The 27,395-nt window shown below is 37.1% G+C and overlaps 1 protein-coding gene across 2 annotated transcripts in view; it reads left to right on the forward strand.

The window, feature by feature from the left end:
• LOC108431596 (metabotropic glutamate receptor 7) overlaps nt 1–26,806 on the forward strand; it is a 309,666-nt gene extending 282,860 nt beyond the window's left edge. The window contains exons 9-11 of one of the 2 annotated variants that reach the window (XM_017704846.2): nt 7,911–8,157; nt 12,761–12,782; nt 25,235–26,806. In XM_017704846.2, coding sequence (XP_017560335.1) covers nt 7,911–8,157; nt 12,761–12,765 — 252 coding nt within the window. In that variant the 3' untranslated portion in view covers nt 12,766–12,782; nt 25,235–26,806. The remainder of the gene's footprint in view (nt 1–7,910; nt 8,158–12,760; nt 12,783–25,234) is intronic. The other variant, XM_017704845.2, reaches the window with a different exon arrangement.
• The last annotated feature ends 589 nt before the right edge of the window (nt 26,807–27,395 follow it).

Consider the following 27,395-nt stretch of genomic DNA (forward strand, 5'->3'; position numbering starts at 1 on the left):
TGTCCAGGATAAGCAAATATACCGTGATCAATGATCATTTTATTGAGCAGAGTGACTGAGTGACCATTTATCTGTCTGAAAAACAGAATATCTGTATAACTTTCTCACTGCTCTGCTCCGCAGCACAAACGCTGTATGTATGAAAGGCCAGCATGTTCCAGCTGTAGCGCTGGTGCTGCCGCTTCTCTCATGCCATGCAGAGATAGCATGTGGGAATCAGGCGTTAGAGAGATGGTGGAGCCTTCTTCTTCACAGCTGCCCAGCAAAACACCAAAAATAGCCAGTCTGTGGTTAAATTCCTCCTTTGTGTTGACTGGGAATAAATGGTGTTTGCTGAAGTTATTTCACAGTGAGCCTGATGACCATGACTCCTGTGTTATTTCAGCAGAGAGAGAGCGGGCGGGAGCAGGACTAAAAAAAAATGTTCCGTGCAGACCACCACAAAGCACTTTTAAAAAAGTTTTTCTCACCTTCAAAATATGTATGGCAGTTTTCCAGTCTTCAGTCTTTTCAGTCACTGTTTGAGTGATTATTGTGACTAAAATGTGGGAGACAAGTAAGCATGTTCTGTTGGCTGAATACAGTCAAATTCTGCAATGTTCCATCATCAGGTCATCCCAGAAGAGTCAAGGCTGTCACTGCAGTAATGAGGAAAAAGCTCCCCATTGTTACCCTCAATTTTAGAAGTGATGTTAGATAATCAGGCGTCTACAAAACTCTCATTCTGTTACTTTCCATCCTTCTCCACTTGTCGCGGCTAAGTTTTCCAGCTCACATTCAGAAGCTTTGAGCTTCTCTGATTAATTAACAGGGCTTCTTCCACCGCCCACTACTCACATTTAAGTGCTTCAGGCAAGAGATAACGGGAAGACGGAATTGATGTTTGCATCAATAAACGCTAAACAGTAAAAACAACAGAAGAGAAAGGGCCTCAGTGCATTTAGAATGGCAGCAATAAAACTGTGAGTGGGACCTCTTAACCCACACAGGCTTTACAAATTCAACCGCACTCAGACAGGAATGCACTTACTTGTTTATGGCTGCCTTTTCTTGACATTAATGACATCATATCTTCCTAGAAGAAATGGTCAATAGGGGCAGCAGCACGCAGCATACTGTGGTCAAATTGAGACTCTTCATTTTGTTCTTTTAAATTTGACTTTGAAACTTATAAGCAACATAATTTCAGTGCAAATTATCTGTTACATGAAACAATACAGAAACACAACACAGGCAGTTAGTCCACTTAGTTGGTTTAATATAAAGTCTTCCACTTTGTTCTCACAGCTGACAAAGGAAAATATATTGTCCCTTAATTCAGTGAAATGAATCATTCAAAACAATGTCAGATGATATGGTCACGTGACACGTTTTCATTGGCTGTCTCATGAAACTTGTTCCACAATGTTAATTAAGCTGCAACTGTTGCGGCTGACTTTCAGATGTGTCACAGGCTGCTTTACATTATAGGTGTTTTTAGTTTCATATAGAAAATCAGCTATCATCTATAAACAGACTATATTAAGGTTGTATATATTTATCAGTATCAGCCTGAATGCTGGTAATAAAAGACCAATATTTGTAAGCCACTTGTTGCATATTGCAATGAACACAGCTTATTATTTAACCAATATTTATGAAGATCTTAATGCTTTCATTTTTTATGTTTTATAACACAAAGCAACTTTTTAATGTAAAGATAACAAATGAAAGTAAAGCTGTCATATTTACAGTGGACGACTCAGTCATATCAGTCTGTAAAGCATTTATACTACAAATACTGGTGTTTAATTTCTCACAAAAATTATATTGGCTGATATCATTTATCAGTATTATTTTAACTCGGTAGAATTGATTTCAGTGACGGAAGTCAGTCAGGGCCTATTTTGTACATAACCTAACAGACATCCAAGATTGTCATTTCTTTGCATCGATATGTAGAGAGGTTCTTGCTGTTCAAGAGGTTGTGATGCATATAGCATTGCTGGGAATCAAACTTGGATCCCTGAAGCAGGATGTGATTGATTTATCAATTAGTGCTATTCAAGATTCCCCTTGTTTGAGTTGTTTCAACAACAAGGCAAGCAAATCACATTACATGTTTAAGCTAATATGTAGCTTCTTTAATAATGCTTTAATTGGGTTCTCTGGAGTTTTTTGTAGTAAGTCATTTGTAAACAGTCACTTGTATGAATGGTACTTCTTCCTTCTTCCAATCAACTGAATAGCCCTACCTCACCCCTCCCTTTCCAAATGTGTAGTAGAACCTACAGTCATGTTTTCGCTTTTTTGGAAACAGGGATTTTACCCTGTCTTGAATTTTCTTGTGCTAAGAAATGGAAAACCTTCCATTTGTCAAAATTTGGGTTCCTAAACTTCTCACAATGCAAACTTTTTCAGAAGCATCTGCAGCAACCACTGATTATTTTTACATTGTCCAACCAATGCAATAGACCCACAAAATTTAAGCTGCCACTTCAGCGGTAAACATGTGAAAGGCACTTTTTAGGGCCAGTCTTTAGTGTTTAGTAGTTCTAGGCTTCTGTAGAAACATGGCAGCACAGCATAGTGGCCCGTGTTCGAAGAGGACCTGCTCCCTATGCAGATATGAAGGGCTTATTCTAAGCTAGTGAAAACAGAACAATTTGTGGTTACAGGTGATTATACACTAATGAAAACGTGGTTTTGTATGCTATATTCAATTTTTGATAATATATCTCATTTATATCTTACACATTCCATGTTTAAGCTATAGTAAGCAAGGTGGCTTCAATTCATGCTCAAGAAAAAATTAAAGCTCTTGTGTCACTATAATCTAGTCAATATGTTAAACCGACTAGGAAGCGAATCAAATTAGTCAAATTAGTGGCACAAAATGACCAAAAATACCGTTCATCACGGTTGTAATGATGATTCATGAAAATAAAACAGAACTAGAATAGAAAGTTCTGTTGGTTCTCATTTAGATTAGTTCTTGTTTTGAGTGTGTGATGGAAAAACAACCTTATCCTCTTTTTGCAGATCGGCCTTGCTGCCGAGTTTAGTTTGGACCCTACTTTGAGCTCTACCTTCACAAGGTCATTGGATTGGTTTAGAAATGTCACGCTCAGTTTGTTCCTACCCTAATGAGTCTACGTTCCCACCCACATTAAGCCCTAAAGTTCTCATGGTTGTCCCCAAATGCTCTCATCACCTTGCATTAATAAATCTGGTCCAGCCAATCAGAGATTTCAAAAGAGGTTAATCAACTGGAGTCGGTGTGGCAGATTGTGGTTGGACCTAGACTCTGCAGGAAGGTAGATGTCTAGCACCAGGAATGGTGACCACTGTTCTAAATTGCTAAATTGCAGCATTTTACTTTAATCATGTTCCAGACCATCCTTGATGATCGCAAATCATAGCATAGGAATGGCTCTTTTTGACAATTGACGACGCTTAAAGTTCAATTAGAGGATTTCAAGACTTCATCAAAAAGTGAATTTATAAGGCCTGCACTGATCTTTTTAGTCTGAAGTGTCATTTTATTAGCGACGATCGTGACTTGTGACTTTTATCTCCTGTGAAGAGCAGCTTCACTGTAGCTCATTAAGCATCCATTACATTTAGTTCAGAGCCAGAGCTGCACAACATAAAGTACCTCGAACACCCTTTTCATCTCTCTCCCTCTTTCTTCTTTTTCAAATGGAATGAGTGACTTGGCATCCTTACATTTGTTTACTCACTGATGGTATTCTGCAGGACTGTAAACTGAGAATATATTCATGTTTACTAGCATGCCCTGGGGTAGAGGAGTGAGGTGGCAGGAGTGGCAGGGGTTTCGCTTCGGGAGCAGCTGAGCCTTGCCAAAGGCTAGAGCAGCAGCACACACAGGGCAGGAGGCTTTGATCCTGCAGTAGAAGGTGTTTTTCCCATGGTACATGCACATCTCCCTACTTGCTAGTCAGCAGCTCTAACCACTGAGCAATCTTGCAGCACTATGGTTATTTATGAGTAAAATGTTTTTATTCCCATTACCTGTGGAATATAATGAATAAAAGCAATAAGGGTCCAGGTTAGTGCTGGCTTGAGGTTAGAAACAGTGTTCATCTACTCTTTTATGACTGTTCAGAAACCCCTCAGCATAAGCACAAACTCAAAATGGTTGAAGAAAAGGCTCAGCAACAGATCTCAATGGTCTCCAATGTTATGCGAAGATGGTGATATTAATGGGTATGTTTACTATGTACTTGTGTGTTACATGCAGACTGGTTTTAAGCTAGGAATATGGATCTCTATGACCAGGCAGCTATTTAGTCATGCATGTGGCTCTATGTAAAAGTTTGACCACAAATTTTTGCAGTAATATTTGTCCCAAAAAAAAAAAGAAATATACAAAGTATTTTGAGGCTGTTCAAACTTTTGCATATGACTGTAAATCTCTGTGGAACAGAAGATGTGTACATTTTTCAGCCATTCAGTTACAAGTACAAAGGAACAATGGTGTGTTTTTATTCGTCCAATCACAGTTGTCTTTTTTACATTTGACCAATTAGAATTTCGCATTCACATTAGTTGAAGATTTTTCACCTGTTAAACTCATGCAGCCTCCTTTAGTTACAATCTCAGCTATTTTTCCAGGCCACCGTGAAAATCTGGGATTTTTTAATTAAACCTGGAAAAAATACTTTAAAAATTGCAAACAAAGAAAAGTAAAAGGAAGAAGAAATATTCAAGGTTTCTAGGTTCTGATTCAAATTGAGCAAATTTGTGAGATTGATCATGTTGGCCTTTGTACTAAAAGGTAAGATTGCTTTACAGTTTTTAACCATCAACATTTGTCTAATCAGAATTTCGTAGTTAAAGTCATTTCTCCTGTTAAATATTTACTCATGCACCCTTATTTTTAGTTAAACTCTCAGCAATTTTACCTTGTTGTGTTTGTTGCAAATTGGAGAATTTAGGCCACACTGACAACCTGGGATTTTTTCAGCTACACCTGGAAAAAAAACAAAGTGGCTCATCAGATCTACCTAAAGAAAATTACTTCATATGGTGACAAGTAAATGATCAAGTCATTTTATTCAATCTAAATAAAAACTTTTATTTTTTTTTAGTATTATTTTAGTTGAATAAAACTAGTTCAGTCTGATGAGCCACTTTTTACAGTGTAGTGAACAAAGAAAAGTAATGTAAGAATAAATATTTAAGATTTCTAGGTCCCAGGCTGACATTAAGCAAATTTCCTAGATTGATCATTTCAAGGTCTTTGTACAAAAAGATCAGACTGTTTGAGTCTTATCTCTTCCATTGAAGCTCATGCTCAGATGACTTACAGGTAGATTTGATCTAATCATCAAAGGCTTTTGCATAAATTTCCAAAGCTCATGCCAGCTCAAGCACACACAGTCATTAAAGCAAAAGAAAAACATACTGTATGAAATGCTGACATTCTAAAATTCATGTTCAAATTGGAAAGATTCTGCTTTTCAATCAAATTGTTATGTTTATATATAATTTGTAATGAGAGAAACATGTACAAATAAAGCATTTTAACACTTTCTCAGAAATGTGGAACCCACTTTATGTAAAAATGCCTCAAATATTGCACAAACTGACCACTGTAGCTCTTCCATCCTCATTTTTCTGAATAGTTCTTTTTCACTTTTGAAAGAATTTTGATCCCTACTACAATTCTTAAAATATCTGCCTAGATTAAAAACACATTTTTAAAATTTGCTCATTGGATTGACTGAACTCCATCTTTTCACTGCTTAAACATTTAGTCAAACAAATCATTCTCAGCCTGACAGGATCTTAAAGTTTACAACATGAAGGCTGTGCCCTCAAGGAATGAAATACCCAGAAATGAAGCGCATTCTTTAATTAGACATGAAATTGATTCATCTAAAAATCTAAAAGTTATCATTCCAATAGACTTATTATTTGGCTTGTTAAAAGATTGTTAGGCTGTATGTAAATGAAGCCAGCTAGTCATAAGATAAATATAGTTACTACATTCAAAACATACACCAATACTTTAAGGTGGAAACTAATATCTAATAATAGATAATAACAGAAGACTGGAACAATAAATATTATTAGTTATTAACTAATGTTTTAAGGTTTTACTTGCTGTTTTGTATCCACCCTCATTTGCTCTTCATCCAAATAAGCTGACCTTTACACAGTTATCTTGTTTTTTTAAACTCATTTTTGTCCTTTAAACAGGGATTAACTGTGATATTTTAGCCATCCAGGGACGCAGTTTTCATATTTTCAATATGCGATTCCAGCCAGTGATTGTAGCTCCATTGACATGGTAAGGAAGTGTAATACCACTTCAACAAAACTCATGAAAAAGAGATATGCAGTATATTTGGCCTTACTCAATTACCATGTACCTTCACCTTCAACAAAGTGGAAGTGGAGGAGTGGTAAAGATCACAGTTCATGAAAGATTTATATGTGGTATTAGATTATGTTTGCTCCGCTGCACTGCTGAAAGCCATATAGAATGTGTTTCCCTAAGCCGACCATGATCATATAGCATAGCGTACATGGAGTATTATACTTTTAAAATGACTAGCATGGTTTTTGTATGTGTTCCCAAACATCTGTTTACGTCTAACCAAGCAAGGTCATGACACATGCCTTTGGACTTTTCTTAGAGATGCCATGCTGTCCTTCAGAGCTCTATTGTGGTATGAGTTGGAAAAAATAACAAAAGCAAGTTTTCTTATTGCCATATTTTTGATTTTGGTCAGTAATTACACAAGTTTTTTTTTGCTTTGTTTTCCCTTCTGAGGCTCTATAATGTCAAATGGTATCCAAGCTATTATTGCATGCAGAGCTGATGCAGCTAAATAATTTAAGCTGGACATTAAAAGCTGTGTGTAAAAGGACAGGAACATGGGTTCTATAGGCAAAAGCACTCGGGCTAACCTAGAATGCAAAATGAGGGACCATGTTTAAATATGCTGTTATATGTTCTTATTTCCCTTAACAACAGCTTTAAAACTCCCACCAGACCCTCTGAGTCAGCCCATGTATGCTAGTGCACTGTGCTGAAGAATGTAGTACTGAAGACTAAATTCAATTTTATGAAATTCCACCAAATTTTACTTCAGTTGTGACCGGCCAAGTGTCTGACGTTTGCTTCTTTAGTTTTTGCACTGGAGCTATGAGACTAATCTAGCTAAGTAATGAAAGCTTATAACCTCCATGAACCTGAGCACTATGCAAACTGCAGGCCTAAACCATCTCACATAGGCCTCAAAATTGACAAATATCCAATATACGTGTGTGGCTAAAAAACATTTTGGAGCCTGAATTTGCCTATACATTTCCCTTGCTGTAGTCTCTTTTTGTAAGCCCCCTAGTGGCCATTCAGCCCACAGAATGGAAATCGACTAGGATCCTTTCATTAATTTAACCCCTTAACATTCCCAATTTATTTCATACTAAGGCTTATTATTCATTAACTACAAGGACTTCAACACAAACTAATGGAGCTATTCTTAGGTTATAGAAGCATGTGATAAAATGATGGATCTGTGGCTTGCTCGTGGCTTGTTATGGGGTTAATCAAAATGAAATATTTCTGGTGTTGCTCTGTTATCTTTTATGAACCATTGTGACTGCAATGAGCTGCTAGTGAGCAATGAGGGGTAAAAGGGGAGGGGTACAAAGCCCTGCTCTGAAAGCAAAGCACACCTCTCCACAAAGACGGCCAAACGCAGTGTGTACGACTGCCTCAATAAAACAATAGTATTAAACCCAGTAAAACACTTTTGTAAATGTACAAGGAATGTATGCTTTGCTTTGGTTTTGTAAATGATGCCCATTACAAAATGAAACTTTATTAAAGCAAAAGAAAAAGAAGTGAAATATGAACCTCAGTGGTAACTGTCTTTTCCCATGTTGCCCTCCAGCTGTACATCCAGACCACCACACTGACCATCTCCATGAACCTGAGTGCGTCGGTGGCGCTGGGCATGCTCTACATGCCAAAGGTCTACGTCATCATCTTCCACCCGGAGCTTAATGTGCAGAAGCGCAAGCGCAGCTTCAAAGCTGTGGTGACGGCTGCCACCATGTCGTCACGCCTCTCGCACAAGCCCAGTGACCGGCCCAACGGCGAGGCCAAGACCGAACTGTGTGAAAATGTGGACCCCAACAGTGAGTATAACTCATCGTTTAATACTGCCACACCTCCACCTATTTTAAGGGCTGTTTAAACTCTGATGACGCATATCTGCTAATGACGAACTCAGGCTTTATTTATTTTAATGCGTGGAACGGGCAGAGCAGTCCAGCTTGGTCCAGTATGAGTCACCTTATTTTATGGTCTTTGAGCAGATGACCATTCTACTGTACCATTCAAAAGTTTGGAATGATTGGTCATTAATTATTAGTATTTATACACTTTTAAAGAATATTCCACAAAGAGTTATTTAAGCAATGGCATAGAGGAACTACTTTTGGTTCCCTAAAGAACCATGTCACCCATGAAGGGAAGATTTGTGAGTAAAGGTTTAAGGGTACTATACTAATTTAAGGGTTCTTCCTAGAAGCTTTACATTATGTAGAGGTTCTTTGAATGTTATGAAGGTTCTTCACACTCACACATCTCTTTTACAAAAATGGTTTTCCAAAGAATCAACTGTTGACATGATTCTAATGGAACACAAAGCGGTTCTTCTATGGCTGAGTGCAAAGAACCGTTCTTGATATAAACATTTTTAAGACTATATATGTGACAAAAGCATAAACAATGTAAATCTCAAATGAAATATTCTGAAGTAGATGCATATTAAATGAAATAAATAGTTTTTTTGATATTTTATCAACACTTTATTTGTATACATATGAATCAGACTGTATCCATTTTATTATGATGTTCTATCATTATAAGACATTCTAGATATTTAAAAGTAAGTTCCACTGATTTTTAAAAACTTTCTGCAGAATTCAGTGGTTGAGATGTAAGTAAGCTCATTCAGAGTGGTTTGATGAGAAGTGGTTCACTGTAGAGAAGCTTTCAGACTGAGATTTTTCTTTACAGTGGTGTCAACAATACAAATGTATTTATTTATACATTTATTTACTACGCAAAACCACCAGTAAATGTATCTTGATTATGATAATAATAAAATAGTGTTAAATCTGAAAAAAAAAAAACTTTTTTGTTTGTTTGTTTTTGCTATTTTGCCTCATAACACCCTACATGCACCCCTCCACTATTATATTATTTATGCAGATCAGTCTACTAAATTGGTTCAGAGTCAGAGTTGAAAACATATTTCAGACATTAAACTGACTGATTTAAATTAAAATCATTTTGCTTGAAGTCACACTATATCTTATATTTGTTGTATTTAATTTATTGATACATTTTTTTACCAAACTCAAAAACCAGCCAGTGTGTGACTACCAAACTCAGCTTTGAACACATATAAAATCAATATATTTTTATTAATACACAAATAAGCTCATTGATTGGTAAAATTATGCATTTTGGTAGTGACAGATCTTCCACACTGATTTTTAGGCTTTGAGACAAATTTACATCAAACAGTGGGAACTAAGTATGTGGCCATGAGGGACAGGGATGCAAAAATGGGAAAACATTTCACTTTCAGAACTACAACAGTGTCTCCTCAGTTCCCAAATCCTTACAGAGTGTTATTAAAAGAATAGGTGATGAAACACAGTGGTAAACATGCCCCTGTCCCAGCTTTTTTGGAACATGTTGTTGGCATCAAATTCTAAATGGGCATATATTTGTCAAAAAATAACATTTCTCAGTTTCAACATTTGATATGTTGTCTTTTGTAGTATTTTCAAGAAAATACAGGGTTTAATTAATTTGCACATCATTTAATTTTGTTTTTATTTACATTTTGCACAGCATGCCAACGTTTTTGGACATTAGGTTGTACAGCAAATCTATAAGCTGTACTAGAATAGCATAGTCATTGTATACATTCATTTGCTAAAAAAATGTTTTTATATTACTGTAAACAATATTTCCAAAGTTTTGAATGGCAGCATACAAAAAAAATGAATAACAAATGCTGATATTTAAAAAAGTATTTTACAAAGTCACAGTAAAGCAATATCTGTTTTTGAGTAAACCACGACACTGAAACTCCATTAGCAGTTGTGCTCATCTATACTGTATGTCTAAATAATGTGAGTGTGCACATTATTGTTGCATGTTATTTTCGCTCTTTCAAATAAAGCACAAACTGTATAGAGTCCACTTTAACCTTGGCTTGAGGCCTGGTCCCCCCACTGTGCTTTTATTTGAAATCAAAGGGTCATTGAATAAAACTCCAGCCTCCTTGTGATCCGTTTCATTGGGAAACAGTTTAAGTTTTTTTTTCTTTCAGGTGCTCCCTCAAAGGTATCAACCTTATCAGAAGTACAGATAAGGACATTATGTCAGGGGGGCTGACTCATAAGAATGTCAGCCATCCCTGAAGCGCCGAGCTTAAATTGAATCTAAGCTTGTGAAAGGCTGAACTGCAGAAGAACCTTTTTAACAAGAAGACCAAAAGCTATCTGAGCAGGGGCTCCAAACAAACCCATTTAATAGGGAAATGATTTGATTTTCTTGGATTGTAGAGACAATTCCATACCTTGTTAGCTCAAAACCTCATATGGCATACCGATAAATGTAATTAACATGTAGGTTCATACAGAAGAGACAGTTTTAACTACAAAACAGAAATCTTATCATTCATCCCACCTAATGTCTGTAATGTCAGACACCAAAAACTGTCCAATAATATTGGAAGGGATGTCCTAATCCAGTTCTGATCCAAAACGTATCACTTTATACTATCAGCTCATACATATGTTAAGTCATGTTTAAGTAGGATATGCTAAACTGCCAGCTATAGACATGGAAAATCATTCAATTTTAGTATATGCATAACATGTTATTCTGAACTGATGCTGATTCTGACAATAGTAAGTGCATTTAATGATCTGATAATTGCAGAAAATCAGATTTTGTGAGTAATTTATTTGTTTATGTGCACTTGGATAATCAGGTAGTAGGAAAACTCCAGATTACATGAGTCAGGCAATAACTGTATGTCTCCTTTGCAACCAGCCAATGAACTCTCAGAATAAGATGTGATATAAACATAACATTAAGGCAATTATCTAGTCATGGCACATGTTTTTTTGTTGGTGCAAAATATTAATATGCATCATCTAGAACCTTGCTTTGTCCAGTACCGGGTCTGTTTCATATATGCACAGACAATGAAAGAAAGATAAGAAAAATGAAAGAAATCAGAGTAAGAGTTCACAAGTAATCCAGCTCTCTTTATCAAATTTCTAGAAATCTGATAATGGCCTTTATCTGATCTAAGAAAGTAGAGTATGCTGTTACATGTTCACTTAAATAGTTGGGTAACTGCCAAAATCTCATTATGATCAGGTTATTAAGTGCATGTAAGTATACTCATTGTTTATAGCATATATAAATATTGGCTTGTGAGCAATTTGATTGACCAGTATCATTAATACAGCCAAAAAATTGTTTTCATTTTTATGCTAATCGTGAGTGAAAATCGATCGGCAGCCTCGGCCAGTGGCAAAAAATAAACGTGAAGAGTAATCACACACTTTCATTTCACGCACAGGTAGTCAACAACATCACATATATTAAAAAAGCTCTTTTTTTATTTACTTAAAAATAGTTTAACAAGTTTCTTATAAAACTGTGCCTCACTGCTTCAGAGAGCCAAAATATACTCCAGTTCTGACCCTTCACGTGGATTGGGACACCCCTTCCCTTAACACTGGCAGTGCTGCCACTACTTCTGTCCTACTTTTGAGACTTGTTTGCATAGATTTACCTGTGTAAAGTTACATAGAATATACAGTGATGTGTTTAAATAGAAAAAAATATGTAAAAATTACAAGTCAGAAAAATGAACACATGCACAATGCTAATCTGGTCCATGTGGACTGTTTAGTCATTTAAAGCCCAAAAAGGTGCTCTTACTATGGCACCCATGCTGGGGAGAGGAGTTTCAAATCAATCTCCACTTTGTAAAAGATAGTCTTCAGTGTTCAAAAGCATTTATCGAAAACTTGCTTGACATGTTGTTCCAAGCCAGCTAGCAGTGCTAGACTGCCTCATTGCAGAAAGGATGTTTTGGCTGATGCCCTGCTGCTTTGGCCTTTGTCTTGCTCCAGCATGAGCTTCTCCCACTCATAAGAGAATGAACTCACTTTCAGGGAATGACCACATGTAAAGACAATTACCAGAGATGATCTCCAGGTATGGAGTGACCATAATCCTACACTGAAGGAATACTTCTCTCAGAAATGCTAACCTTGCTAATAAGCTAATAAGCACTAGTTAGCATGATACCGATAAAACTATGCTAACTGGCTCCAGCTAGCTTCCATTCATTCTTCAACTCAGGAGCAGATTTGAGGGAAGTACTCCTTCATCTCTTGCCTTTTGTGAAGACAGCTGAGGCATGAGTCTCTTTTGAGGTTTGACCTAGCAAATAGCTAGTTGTCATTTTCTTGATATCACTGCATCAAGAAAATGCCTCTCCTTGACTTATTTGGTCACCCTTCTGTTTCATTTGATGAAAGACATTGGAGGTAATAAAGCCTCCCTCAGAAATCCGGCCTGAAATTAAAATGTAATTCCAAATGGCATGGCTAGTTAGACCAATTAGATTCTCTTGTTCTGCTTCCGCTGGCCTCTGAGAAACAGCTCACCAAATACTATTTTTTCCAACAGGCTAATTCTCATAATTTATCAGGTAAGACCAAATTAATCTTCTCCTCTTTTTTCCCCCATTATGACCTTGCTCCATTTTTAAAGGCTAGAGGAAAGGACGTGAAGGAAATGCTAATTGGCCTTTCCAGTCATTCATCATACCTTCAGAAAGTTTCACCCAAAGACTCGATGGCAATCTCACAGTGTCTGCGAGCAGTAAAGAAGAATGAAAGCCATAATCTCATTTCACATTCAGGGTAGAGGAACAGAAATGTATTGTGTTTTTCTGTGTTTGACTTGTTACATATTTCAATTTTAGGAGAACAAGTTTCTTAATATGCTTAAAGCAATAGTCAGACATTTTGAACAAATTCTCTATCCACCACATCTGTGTCATACCTAGACAATTATTCTGATGTGCTACCCTGTACTTGGAAAACAACAGAAAGCTCTGACTTCAGTGGCCTTTTCTGAAAAAAAAACCAAAACAAGCAAAATATGTGACTATATAATGTGAATTTAAAAGTGCACTTTTCAAAAAGATGTTTTTCAAGGGTTCTTTGGCAAAAGGAATGGTTCTTTTTAGAACCATTAGTTCTATACACTCTTAAAAAAGATGGGTTCTTTACAAAGAAAATGTTTCTAGATGATGTAGAAAATGTTTCTCATGTTTCTAGTAGAACCAAGAACACTTAAAAAAAACCCTTCATTGGGGGTTCTTTGTATGGTAAAATGGTTCATATAAAAATTAACATACCTATATCTACCAAACTAACAAGTCGCTGCTGTCGGAGCAAACCTTGTATCTCCAAAATGGTAACTTTACAGGAAAGGGAAAAAACCGACTTTACTTTTAATGTAAGTCAATGGAACCAAACTTTTTTCCAAGTCATTTGGGTTGTTTTCCTCTGGTCCAATCTTTATGAAATGGGCAACAGGCATTTTCAATTTAGGTCAAAAACTGAAAAATGTAGATACAAGGATTTCTTCTGAAAGCAGCGAAATATTTAAGAAATAGAACAAAACATCTTGACTCATGATGTTATAGCGATAACACACAGAAATACATAAGTAAATAAAGTAAGAAATTAATCAATTGGGCTGTGAACGTGTCATTTAATATGTTTTAATGTTCACAGTTCCACCACATAGTTCCTTAACAAGCAGCTTGTTTCTACGGCAGAGTAATGAGATCTGCTCACTCGCTGCACAGCTGGCAGTTCATTCTCCAGCTCCTTGCAGAGTTCCGAAACTGTCATCACCACTGAGCAGCTTTTTTTGTTTTTTATTGCAGCAGTTTTATGGCTCAGTCCAATGTGGTCAGACTTTGAAGATCAGACCACACGTTTGGCGAATGGTATTCAATTCATTTCAATAGATTAGATGATAAAGGCCACAGCATATAAAGCCATTAAGTTAGTTCAAATTCAAGTTGTTTAGCTGTTCTTCTGTCACAGCTGCTGACTGAAAAGCTGCTCAGTGGTGATGACAGACTGGGAATTTAGTGTCATCTCATCTTCAGAGTCGGACCAAACTGGCTGTCAGTCAAATGTGATCTTAAAAGTTTCCATTTACTGTTTGTGGCAAAGAAGTAAAAACATTCAGATGGCTTGTGTGTCTTCTATCAAAGTCGTTGCTTAGCAACGGCATTTTAGCGGAGTGATACAGCGTTTGTGAAAAACCCATGATGTTATGGCGAAATATCAGCACAGTTAGAACACTTCTCACCCAATCAGCTGGGAACTAACTGAAGTATAAATACCACTTAAATATTTGAGTATAACTGTATCGTCTAGTATAATCAAAGTAAAGTTCATTCATAACAGATGGTTGGTGGTAAACCACACATTGTGTGGGCTGGTGTGCAGTTAGAGGCTAGACTGTACAAGAACATGAATGTAGAGTGCACAGACGCTGCTGCCTGTGCGTTAAAAAAGTGATGTTTCTCACCTTCCTCAGAAAACATTCATCCATGTTTAGCACATCGCTCTGTCCTAGTCGCTGCTTCAGTGTTCATGTCTCAGTGCATTGATGCGTGGATATAGTGCCCATTCTCCATATTTGCCACGAACCAAAGCTTTTTAACAAATTTGACGCCTTTGTATGCCGTGGCCTTTATCATCTCATCTATTGCATTCTGGAGCTGTTGTTTTAATCTATTCTCAATTAGAGCTTGCAAGCTATTTGACAGTTCTTTGTGAGGTAAATCAGATCAGGTGGATAGGCTACTGAAATACCACTTCATAAAGATTTATGTAGCCAGTGTAATGAACTAATCAGATTGAGAATGCTGCGATACAGCGATTATAACTTAACAGATTCTTCAGTAACGTCAAAAACATATGAGGGTTAGGATTAGGTTTTGGTTTGGGGTTAAGGTTAGGTTTAGACTTAGGCCCAGGATGAGGGTTTCCTCCAGGGTTTTGAGGAAGGTTGAGTAAGGTTAGGCTTTGCTAATTAATGTAAGTAATGTATCAACAGAACATCAACAAGATATTTCACTGTATTCAGATGTTTCACTACTGGTACTTCACTGATAGATTGTTGATGTTTTATTAAACATATATGTATTTATATATCTCGCTGTTGTCAGATCAAAACTTTACAGGAGATGGTAAAATATACTTTACTTTTAATGTAAGTCAGTGGAACCAGATTTTTTCCCCCCAAGTCATTTTGGGTCATTTCCATTCATTATGAAATTTACAGGTAATTTCAAATTATGCCAAAAACTGAAAAACATCAAAAGATGGACATGAGGTTTTGTCCCAACAACAGCGATATATATATATATTTGTTAGCCCCCTTTTACCCTATTTGCTGGAGTTTTTAAACACCTCAGTGTCACTGCTGGACTGAGAATAGTCCACCAACCAAAAATATCCACCCAACAGCGTCCTGTGACCAACACAAACTATGCAGCATCAGATGCGCTATCATCTCTGATTTTACATCTACAAGGTGGACCAGCAAGGTAGGAGTGTCTAATACAGTGGACAGTGAGTGGACACAGTGTTTAAAAACTCCAGCAGCACTGCAGCGTCTGATCTACTCATATCAGCACCACACACACTAACACACCACCACTACGTCAGTGTTACTGCAGTGCTGAGAATGATCCACCACCAAAATGGTACCTGCTCTGTGAGGGTCCATATGGCTTTTCAGTTTTTTACATAATTTGAAAATACCTGGTACCCTTTACATTGTTTGTAAATTTCAGGATGAATGGCTTAAAAATGACCCAAAAGGTCGGATTCCATTGACGTACATTAAAAGTGAAGTATGTTTTTTCCTCATGAATTAGCTTGATCTTTTGAAGTAAGCGACTGATTTCACAGCCAACAAACTATGCTTTCATTTTTACACCAATTACGAGTGAAAAACTTTTTAAACGTATTTTGTGTGCATGCTTCTATTCTATACAGGTTAATAGTTATAGTCAAATAATAAAGAGTAATATGCAAAACAGCCAGTAATTTTATGTGCAGGCAGTGTAACTGGCTTACCCTCAGCTTGGTAATTTCACAGATATTAAACTTTCATTTTCTATTAAAAATAGTTTAATGCAGACTTTTAAAGGTCGGTACTTATATAATTGTGCCAGTTCCATAAATGGATCAAAAGAAAACATATAGGATCGGAATCGGAACGTAACTACTAAAATAATGCCAGACCTGCTGTAATAGTGAAAAAAAAAGATGGCATGTTTGGCCGTCCTAACGTCAAACCCATCCTCATCTGCTTCTCTACTGTACTCGGGCCAGAGCACTGGGCTTTAGGCTCAGTGATGCACACCCAAGTGAAATGAAGAAAAGGCCCCTGGTGTCCATGTTTCCCAGGCAAATGAAGCCTATGACATCCTCGGGGACCCCTAGCCACAGACGGCTCATGGCACATCTGGGACTCGAGCCTGAATCCCAGCTGTGGGCCACACAGCTGCCTTTTTTCCCACCCTCTTGGAAATGGAATGTGTCTGTATTAGTGTGTGTAGGGGAGTGGCTTCAAAACGTAATAAAAATAATAAAGTTTTAATGCCTTGTAACAGCTTGTGGTAGCACACTATTCTATTATTTACAGCTAGAAAGACCACGTTAAACTCTACAAGAGCTGCTTTACTTGTTCATCAGCGCAAAACGATGAATGGCAAAATAATCATTGTGGCACCTAGAAATGGAGACGTTCATGAACACAGTGGTCAGGTGAGAGCAAACGCGTTCAAGCATGGAATCGCATCCCACCGCTAAATTCCCAACACGCTGCAGCAGACTTCACTATAGATCCCAACAGAGCTGTGAACCATCTGTCCAAGGTGTCCCCCTACGCTCTTTAGCTCTCCTACTCAGTCTTAGCCTTCAACCTCAAAATAATATTTATAGAAATGTACGTATGCAAATATCCTCCGCCCAGGAATGCTCTGACGCTCTGGGGAATGGGCCATAATGATCAGAAGCAGAAGTGACGGTAGAACATAGTGTAATTACTCTAATCATTCAATCTTAGTGGCACATGCAAATTTGAGACATTTCATTACGGATGCTGAGAGGCATGGCGGTCCTATTAATTGTGATTTTTTTCCACTTCTCTGTTTTGTTTGCTTTTTAAGAAGATAAAAAAATGGACAGAATACTGATTAGATCTGCATTTTCTTCACATCACTGGGAAATCTAAATAAACATTCTATTGATTGGACTTCATTTATGAGACTTCCTCTAAATAGTGAGTCTCACAAAAATGTGGAAATTAACCAGGAAAAAAAGAGCATATTTTCTGTTGGTTTGCAATCATTTCAGATATTAAAGATGCATTAAAGTTAACGTACAGGTTTACATAGCAGATTTACATATGAAGAGTTCATTGGCAAAAAAAAAAAAAGATAAACAGCATCCATTTAAAAACGAGCTGACTGTAGTGAGTTATTCTTAACACACAGAGCATTCTGAACCCTAAATATGTTTTGTCACAAAACGTGTTATTGTCAAGGCCCTGAAAATACAGCAGAAACAGTGAAATGCTGGTGCTGTTCTCAAGCAGAACCTGATAAATCTGCTCAGCCAATCAGCACACAGTATTCTGATCAGGCAACGCAACGCTACTGTGAACAGTTTTAGGCAATATTTTAAATGGCTTCCTTCTCCCTATAAAGTGCAGTATGCAGGTCTTAAAATAACATTTACTGCATCTAAACAGAGCTCAGTGTGTAACAGAGAGCCACTTTGGATTCAGCCATCTGCACCATTCATACTTGACATAAAGCGCAATATTTGGATGTAAAGTCTGAAATTTCATAACTCACACTACACTACAGAGGGAGCATTGAGCCATTTGAGATTAAGCCTTAGGATTTTCCATATATTGATCTTATAGATGTTTAATATTGGCTGTCTATTTTGCAATTTTCAGCACTTTATCTATTTGTTTTATGTGAAAAGATGTTAAGCATTGAACTTAAAAAACTTGCATCCATTACATGGCTTTGTTTTTGTTCAAGTATAAAAAATTAAATAACCTTTGGAGTTATCTGCTTTTCCCAAAAAAAAAAAAAACAATAATGTTTAATTTATTTTTTAGTTATTTTTACTTAGTCAAATCAGCCAAATCAGTTTTATTGATATTTCCTGGAATGAAAAACATGATTTTAGAAACTAAAATTTCTGATTTTGCAAATGAACTCATAACTCATAATATAGCTGTTTTATATTAACAAAGCCTTGGCTGACCATAAGAACGGGCTATACACACACACATCTTCTAAGCTGCTTCTCCTTCTGGGTCAGAAGCATGCTGGAGCCTATCCCAGCTGTCATTGGGGGGAAAGACAGGATGCACCCTGGAGAGGTACGGGCTTTATAGTGATGCAGAAATATGCAAATACAGACAGGTGACCAATTCACATTCAACATAGAGGTCGGAACTGAACTAAATGCGGAACACTGTTCTTCCAAACAATATTCCCTTAGCCTGGGATCTGATGATGGTGGTATGGAGAACACTAACACATCAGTCCAAAATCTCAGAGTTGGGTGTTGAGATCCCGTGACTCCAACGGCCAGAACATCAGATTTATATCATTTTCATGCTTATCAAACATTTCAATGACCCCCTTGTTCTCTGTGGATGGGGCGCTGTCATCCTGGAAGAGGCCATTCCCATCAAGATAGAAGTGGTAGAATAAAGGTGGTCAGAACTTTGCATTGATTTGCAGTAACCCTTCCTTACAAGGAAACAAGTGTACCCAAACCATGTCAGCAAAATACCCAACATAAGGGGCACATGCACTGGCCACCTGGTAGAGAAATTGGTGAAAGATGACTCACCTTATCCTATGATTTCTTTCCATATCTGTAGGTCAGGCCTTTACTCGAATCCTGCCATATAACACTGACATGACCGTGTCATAAACCTGTCATGACAATTATCAGTTAACAGAACATGATACTGTTATATTGCTGGACAGCAGTGGCCATGATATCTTCTGTCAGCATATGATTTCTTCTATGATGTCTTTATAGCATGATTATGTCAGTAGCTACATTTACATGCAGCCTTTTAATAATAATCCATTAATATTCCGATTAACAGCTCAATCGGAAATGGAACATGTGCATGTAGACACCTCAGTCATACTAGACTCTTGAAGTTATTCAGAATACAGTTTCTATCCAGTTGAACGAGGTTTGTAATCCTGTTAATAATCCATTAAATAGAAGAATAATAACCATGTAAACATCGGGAATCCGATTACATTCCAAAATGGAAAATTTGTGCATTCTGCGCATGTACATCGTGTCATAGCAAAAGTTTAGAATGTTCAACATGGCTGGAACAGAAAGTGGTCTGCAGAGGAGACGTTTATGCGCTAAGGTTTAAAAGATGACACTAGGACAGGTGTCCAGCTTATGTGTCACAAACGTTTTCCTGAGTCTGTCATAACATTAGTGTAGTTAAAAACACAAGCACTGCTCACTGCTGCTCATCTCACTCTGACTGGACCCACATGATGCTCATTGTCATGGTAATGTCTACACCAAGTGGTACTCCACACGTGCACATAATGTTGGGTCTGATTACTTGTAGTGTGCATGTAAACGATGATTTTCCATCAGATTGTTTGAGTGAGCATAAACACCTCAGTATATAATTGGAATGCATTCATTCGGACTGGCAATGCATGTAAACACAGCCAGTGGCATGTAGTAGGGTTCAAGTGTTACCCTGAGCTCTAAATTGTGCATTTTCCTTTACAGTGGGGCTTTTCTACACTGTGAGTGTAATTACCCCCTATATGTAGGTGTGGGTTTATTGTTCATCCTTCACACAAAGGCAGAAGCATCAGGGTCACTGAATGTGTGCTTTTAACTCCAAACCTATTTTCTGATGTCTTTCCCATAGATGTAAAAGCACATGTCACTTTAGTCACTGTTGAAACACTAGCCAGTTTAAACAGTCATGTAAAGATCCTGCCATCCAAGCCTCAATAACGAACCCTCTTTTAAAGTCAATTAGAATTTTTCCTCTTGCGAGTTTAATCTAAAATCAGTCACTCCTTGGCATGTTTGGCCACTCATTTGTTCACATTCAATGTGTCACCCAAATAAAATTATGTAAACATCAAGATATGTGAAGACATTATCACGACATACAATATGAATGAAAATCTTATTTTTTTCTGAGGAACGTATTTAAACACGGCTTTAAAAAAATGGCATTATGGGCTGCCATCCTCTGATCTGCTACTTTGCGGTTTATACAGCTGCCCTGCTGTTGATCCATGCAATTGATCTAAAAGTGCTGATGAGATAACCTATGATTACTCTGGACTGTATTTAAATGCAGCTTTGGAAAATGGCCTAATACACTGTTGTCCATTGGGCTTACTGCATTGTCGTTTATACAGCTGCTCTTTATCCAAATAATGATCCGTACAGTTGTCCAATGTCCAAAATGTACTGATAAGATAACCTATGATATACTCCAGTATGTATATCAAAACAGTTTATCATGATAACATATCATCACGTTGACTACCCCTAAAAAATGTTTAATTAAAAAAAAAGCAAAGTGTCCTTAAATCTTAATGAGTCTGTTCTGGTCCAGTGCTTAGTTGTTTGGGATCCAAGAAGCTAAATGCTCTTGTTAGAGTACCCGTTCTGAAAAGAAGAGCTTCAGATCCATCTCCATTCTCCACTGTAATTGTTCTCCTCCATCCACAGCAGGCAGTAGTTTGGCAGAACCTCAGTCTCTCCCATGTGGTTTGAAGAAAAGAGATGAGAGGCATTTATAGAGCTGCTTGCTTTACGGATGTCCTGCCTGAGGTCAGGCGCCAGATAATGGCTTTCTCCCCCACCCCCCCCGTCCTGAAGATTCATTAGGTGCAGCAATACAGGACTGCCGCTGTGGTGAGACACCAACAGCCGTCCAGCCAAATGAGATTTTAAACAGGGGTCAGTCTCTCTTTCCCAGTGCCCTGTTTTACAAGATGCCTTCGCCAACTACACTCCTAAAGTGCCTGTGTTTAAGTCCCACTCAAGGGTACCTTGCTGTGAGAAGTACAGTGAAAAATGTACTTTTCTTTGCAAGTTTAAAGACTCTGAAGCACTTCTGTTGGAATTCAGTTCAGCTTTGTAACAGCGCCGTGATAAAATATTGATGTGTGCATTCCCTTCTACCTCCTTTTCTAGCTCTCACTCACGAAGCAAGATTAGGTTAAGACGCCCTTACCTCCTCCAAACCTTCATCATGAATGAATCATAATGTGTAATATATTTAATATTGACAATGCCTAATCAAATCCAGCCTTTATCAAGGACGCAACTCTCAGAAGGCGTTTTTTTTTTTTGGAGAAGTGACATTTACTTCAAATATGTGATGACTAACTAAAACTTAAAGGTCACTATGATCTCTTTGCTTCTTGACCTTTAATTTTAAAGATTAGGAAATACTTTGAATTGCAAAAGAGTTCAAAAAACAGGAAAAACAAACATAATAATACCAGAGTATTAACTCTATTAGTTACAGAGAGGCTCCAAAAACACATTAACTCAGAGTTGGAAAGGTCAGAGCGTTACAGCTGCATTAAGGCCTTTTAGGTTTTTTTTCCTTTGCTAAAATTGTAATCTGCCTAATCAAAATCACAATTGCTTCTTCTTTTGTTGAAAGTGTTTTTCCAAAGAGCCCCTTGAGGATTTTGCAGGGTTTTCTTTTAGAATTTTTCATGATGTTTTCAGGCTTATAGAACAATATTTCACTAGTCATGTTTAGGAATGAATGTTGATTTCAGAATCATGTTGGTGTTAGAAGAACATTGTTTAAAACATGTTGCTGGCATTGAACAGATATTTAGATCTGATATTTCAAACTGATATTGGATGATGTGTTTGTTTTACTCTGGAAGTGCAGAACATTGTGGTTTTCAAACTGGGAGCTATAACATCTTGGATGACTGCAGTGGGGCGCTAAGGGAGCTGCAGAAAGATCTCTAAAGTTGGATCTCTGCAATATTTTTTTACAAGGGTTCTTTAGTAAAAGAAATGCACCAAAAAAGTTCTTCCATTGTTAATTCTATTGTTATTGTCAGTTTGCAACAATAACAAAACACTTCTTGGTGCTATAAATGCACAGTTCTAAAGGGGTGGCTGGGGTTGCCATGTCACGCCCTGAATCTGACTGGCCACCCCGAATGTCACAGCAAAATTTCTGCCAGGTCATTGGCTTCCATCTCGCAAGGGCGGGCGTTTATGCCTTTAAGAGGAGTTGTTTGCTGCCGACAGAACAACTCTCCACTCCATGTGCTCACATGTTCACCCCCCCCCTACAATGCCCCCCCTGAGCATGTGTCTATCAGCGATTACTGAAACAACTCTACAACACTCCAACCGCTGCACTTTCTCTTAGCGAGTAGTATTGGTGAATAGTGGAACTGACACCACCACTCCCCCCACTCATGCTTACAAACACTACCCCACCCCATCACACTTTGAAACCACCCCAACCCCCCTCCCCCCAATGCACTTTCATATTTCCACCCTGCTGAAACTACCTGCCACCCCTGGTAAAATTCTCTAGAACTGCCACTAGTGCTATATATTTCTCAAAAAAGGTTTAATATACAACCATCTAGAAGATATTCTCCATTAACATAAAGAACAATTTCACCATGCAATGAACCATTTAAGCATGAAATGGTTATATGAAGAACCATTGCCTTTACTAAAGAACCCATGAAGGACCATTTTTTTAAAGAAAGTTCTGTTAGTACTTCTAGCACTAGAAAGTTTGATATTGTGAGTTTATTAAAATCACTTCAGCCAAGTCTGAAAAATGGTACTGGTTTAAAAATGGTAGATGATGTTAAACACCATTAAAACGCATTGCCAACACAGTTCAGAACAGAACTGTGTCTTTATGTACAGGTCAGCGATAGCTAGCAAAATGGACATGGCTCTGGGAAGATATCCTCATTCGTAAAGTGAAAGTAGTGGCATTGACTATCCACAAAGTCAACCTTTGAGTGAGACTAAGAACTGCTGGTTTAGGTGACGCTGGGCTACTGAGTTAAAATATCTGTGTTTGATTCATTTTAGTAATAATCCTACAGAAATAAATGCAATATTTCTCTAGTCCAGGTGGATTAAGTCCCAATTTCATTTTTGTGTATTCACTGCAAAATATATGTTAGCAAGAGAAAACATCTTAAATCTGGTCAATATACCTAATGTTTCTCATGACGACATTGCTGAAAGAATATGCTTATTAAACCTATATTTATACATTGCCCCAAGGGTTAAGCTATTTTAAATGAAAATGGCCATTGTCCATATAATTTCTCAAAACAAGATAACAATGACAAGATCTGCCAATTGATACTTTCACTAAATTACTTAAAATACATACATATAGAAATGATAATTAATAATCAACATAATCAATCTTGCAAAATGACATATATTGACTACATTTAAGATATTTCTTGTGCTTAGATTCCATTTTATGCAGTGTATGTTTTGGCATCAACAGCTATGCAGATAAAACGTATTACATATCAGCCTCAGCCCACTAATCACATTTTTACATCACTGGTTATAATACCATTGTTTTTCCTACATGAAATAGTGTTGCTGGTTTGGATGAAAGGATGTAACTAGCAGAGTACCATTCTTTTTTATTTGGTTTGGTGTCTTATGCGCTCTTTCTTGTTCACTTTTTTTGTGTTATGTGGTAAATTTTTAGCCAAAGCAAACTTCTCTCTTGTATGGTAAAAATTAACACTTTCAAATGTCAAGACCCACTAAATTCAATTCCAAGCTCAGCATGTTTGTTATAATAGTGTCCTTTAGCTGTGTTTGACATAAGTCAGCAGCGTCTAGCTCTAACTAAGTCCAGCATCTATTCCCACTACACTTTCATCACTGAATTTCTTCTTTCTAAAGAAGCAATACGTGATACTGTAATAGTAGTTTGGGTTGTTTTGTAGAAATATGCTGTTCAGCAAATGCTAATAAATGATATGAAACTCAAGCATAGTGTTTCATCTTTGCTGCGTTTTTACTAAGAGCTCCCCCTACTGGACAACTTCCTTTTGCAGTGTGTTTGGGGTTAATTATACTTCATAGTTTAAACAGTATTTAGAGAGAGTTTAAGGAATTATTAACACTGTTGGTCAAATAAATTCTTTTGTTGGTTGTGAAAATGAGTTAACACATTCTGTGAAGAGAAACCACTTCATCACATTTTAATGCACAATTACTGTCTATTTGCTGAATTTAACATGTCGTTGTGTGTGTGTGTGTGTGTGGGTGGGAGGGGGAGGTGCAAAACAAAGCACATTTTATTTTGTTTTTTGTGCCTTAATATGTTAAACTCTGCAAATATGTAGTTTGTCAAAAAATGCCAAATTGAAGTTTGTTACCATTAAGGTTACCTTCATTTATTCTTACTCAGAACATAAACAATAGATAGTAATAGTAGTTTGATCTTTGCTTACAATTGTATATGGTAACAGCAAAACATTCAGATGCACATTCATTTTTCTTCATAATAATTAATGAGTGAAGTCTAAATCAATCCCAGTTGCACAAAATAACTAAGTAAAGAATATAAAATCATGCATGTACAATATATTTGCAGAATTTTTAAATGAATTCTGCAAGATGACTCTGCTCTGCCCATGTTGGCTTGATGACTTCATGATAGTCTTGGTTTTCACCAAAGCCTGAGAAATAATCTAGGCGAAACAGTGATCACACAGCAGTGGAACTTGGGTGCTTCTGAAATCCAAAAAAGCCAAAAATGTTCATGTTTTCACATAATGCTTCACTTCCTGCAGTTTTATACCTGTTTGAGTAAATGTGGAACAGCTTGAAATTCCTTGAAGCAAAAAAACACGTTCTTGGCTTCTCACAATCAATAAATTGCTGATTTTCCTTTTTTTCAATACAGGAAAATTCAATATTCTTTCAAAACGAAAAGTCATCTTTCAACCTTTTCTCTTCCCAGGTCCAGCTGCGAAGAAGAAGTATGTGAGCTACAATGACCTTGTGATCTAAAGGACCTCCATCAAAGGAGGGAAGTAATCAGTGAGAGATGCTTGGTCTTTTGCCGTTCTTATTTTTTCTTTTTTTTGGGCAAAAGGAGAAATGGGAGGAGGAAGAAGGCTTTTATGTCCCTTTGGTGTTGTGCCCACTCACATCCAAGGTCCTGGACAGTGATTGGGTCCGTGGCTGTACTGTATCTACACTCGAGGATATCGGTTGATATTTTAATATGTCCTTGGATATGAGCCAGAAGAAGACAAAAAAATAGATAAATAAATAAACAAACAACATGGCGAGAAAAAACATCAACAGAATCAAGATGTTCCAAAAGAAAAAAAACAACAAAAAATAAAAAAAACAGAAATGTTCTTTTGTTTGGGGTTTGTTTTGTTCTATTTTTCCCAACAGAGGAAAAACACTGGACAAAACATAATGGACAGGACGGTAGTCAAAACTGGCACAGATTTCAGCTCCTGGCCCTGTAAAGACCTTTTCTCAAGGCGTTTTGCTCTGATAATCTTCAAAAAGAGAAACTTTCTTCAGGGTCTGTCTCTGAGGGCGATGGCACAGCAAAAGGATCACAGGGCCCGGGGAGGCCAAACTCTTGTCTTTACATGTACTTCCAAACTGCAAGTTTTCCAGACTTCCCCGTGCGAGTTTGTGTGGTTCTTTAGCATTCCTGTTACCTTTGCTGTTGGACTTTTTACATTTTCCGTTGGGAGATTTTTTTTTTTTTGTTATTTCTCTTCTTTTTTCCTTGCCTCTTGGATGCACATTATATTAAAGCCATATTCTTGTCTTTGAGATGTCAACCCTGTTACCAAATTCTTTTTTCTTTCGTTTTTTGCGCTCTTTTTTTTTTTCCTTCTCCTGATTCATACGAGCATCCACTTCAAATTCGATATACCTTTTACGGAAAGTCGTCGCATCGTGAGGGTTTGTAGAGCATCGACTGTGTTTTCAGTGACTTTGAGAGAATTTGTGATGTTTGAGATCTAAAATTCCAGACTGACAATGTTCCATTTTTTTTTCTTCAAGAGGTGTTCGCGTAGCAGTTGTCAATGCATGCCTGATATGTTCGATGTTAAAGTAAACTAAATATGTCACCTGAAGAAGGCTATTATTTTGGCCTGTTTTCAAAAAATTCACTTTCATTGATTTTTGTTTTACTTTTTTCTTCAATCCTTTCTCAAACATCCACACACTCAAGGCAGAATATGGCTTTAATTTGTTTCGGAATTTCTAACTGCCCCGCAACGTATGGAGAAATTGTGGAGAAAACAACAAAAAAAGATGAATATGAGTATATATTTCAAAAAATGAAAGAAAAAAAAAGATTTAAAATGAAATAAAAAGCATGTATGTTTTATACTGTTTGTACTAAGTATATTCATGTTGCCCTGCTGCTTATGTGCCAATATTGTGGGAGACATTTACGTTTGGCCACTCATGCAACTATACTGTGGTGTTGTCCAAGAATGTATCGATGAAATAAAACCATTTGGTTATTTTTATTTTTTAATTCCCAAAAAAAGATCAAATTCTGTTTATTTATTTATGTATTTATTCATTTAGTTATCTGTTTATTTGGGTCAATGACGAGGCCTTTGAAAATATGGATACAATGTGCATTTTTTAAGCTTTTGTAACTGGACTCTTTAATTTTACCACCGAGAAAATGTCAGGTGACACAACTACACATTAATTTTAAAAAGTGGTCCCACTTTATTTGAGTAGTCCGCTATAGTCCTCTATTGATCATTTTCAGATGTTCAAATTATTTACAAACTATCTCTTTAAACTCTCACTGTTGATTCTAAATAGTGGTGGAGTTAGGGTTAGGATTTGGACCAGAACCAGGGTGAGGGTTGGGTTTATGTTTTGGGTTGATGTTAAGGTTAGGGTTAGGATTTGGACCAGAACCAGGGTGAGGGTTGGGTTTATGTTTTGGGTTGATATTAAGGTTAGGGTTAGGATTTGGACCAGGATTAGGGCCGGGACCAGACTTTGGGTTGGGTTTATATTTTGGGTTGAGATTAAGGTTAAGATTAGAGCCAGTTTTTATTTTTTAAAAGTCAGTTTAGTAGACATTTAGTTGAATGTAACTTGAAGGTAAATTCTGC

The sequence above is a fragment of the Pygocentrus nattereri genome, chromosome 21 (genome assembly GCF_015220715.1).
Source record: "Pygocentrus nattereri isolate fPygNat1 chromosome 21, fPygNat1.pri, whole genome shotgun sequence".
NCBI lineage: Eukaryota > Metazoa > Chordata > Actinopteri > Characiformes > Serrasalmidae > Pygocentrus > Pygocentrus nattereri.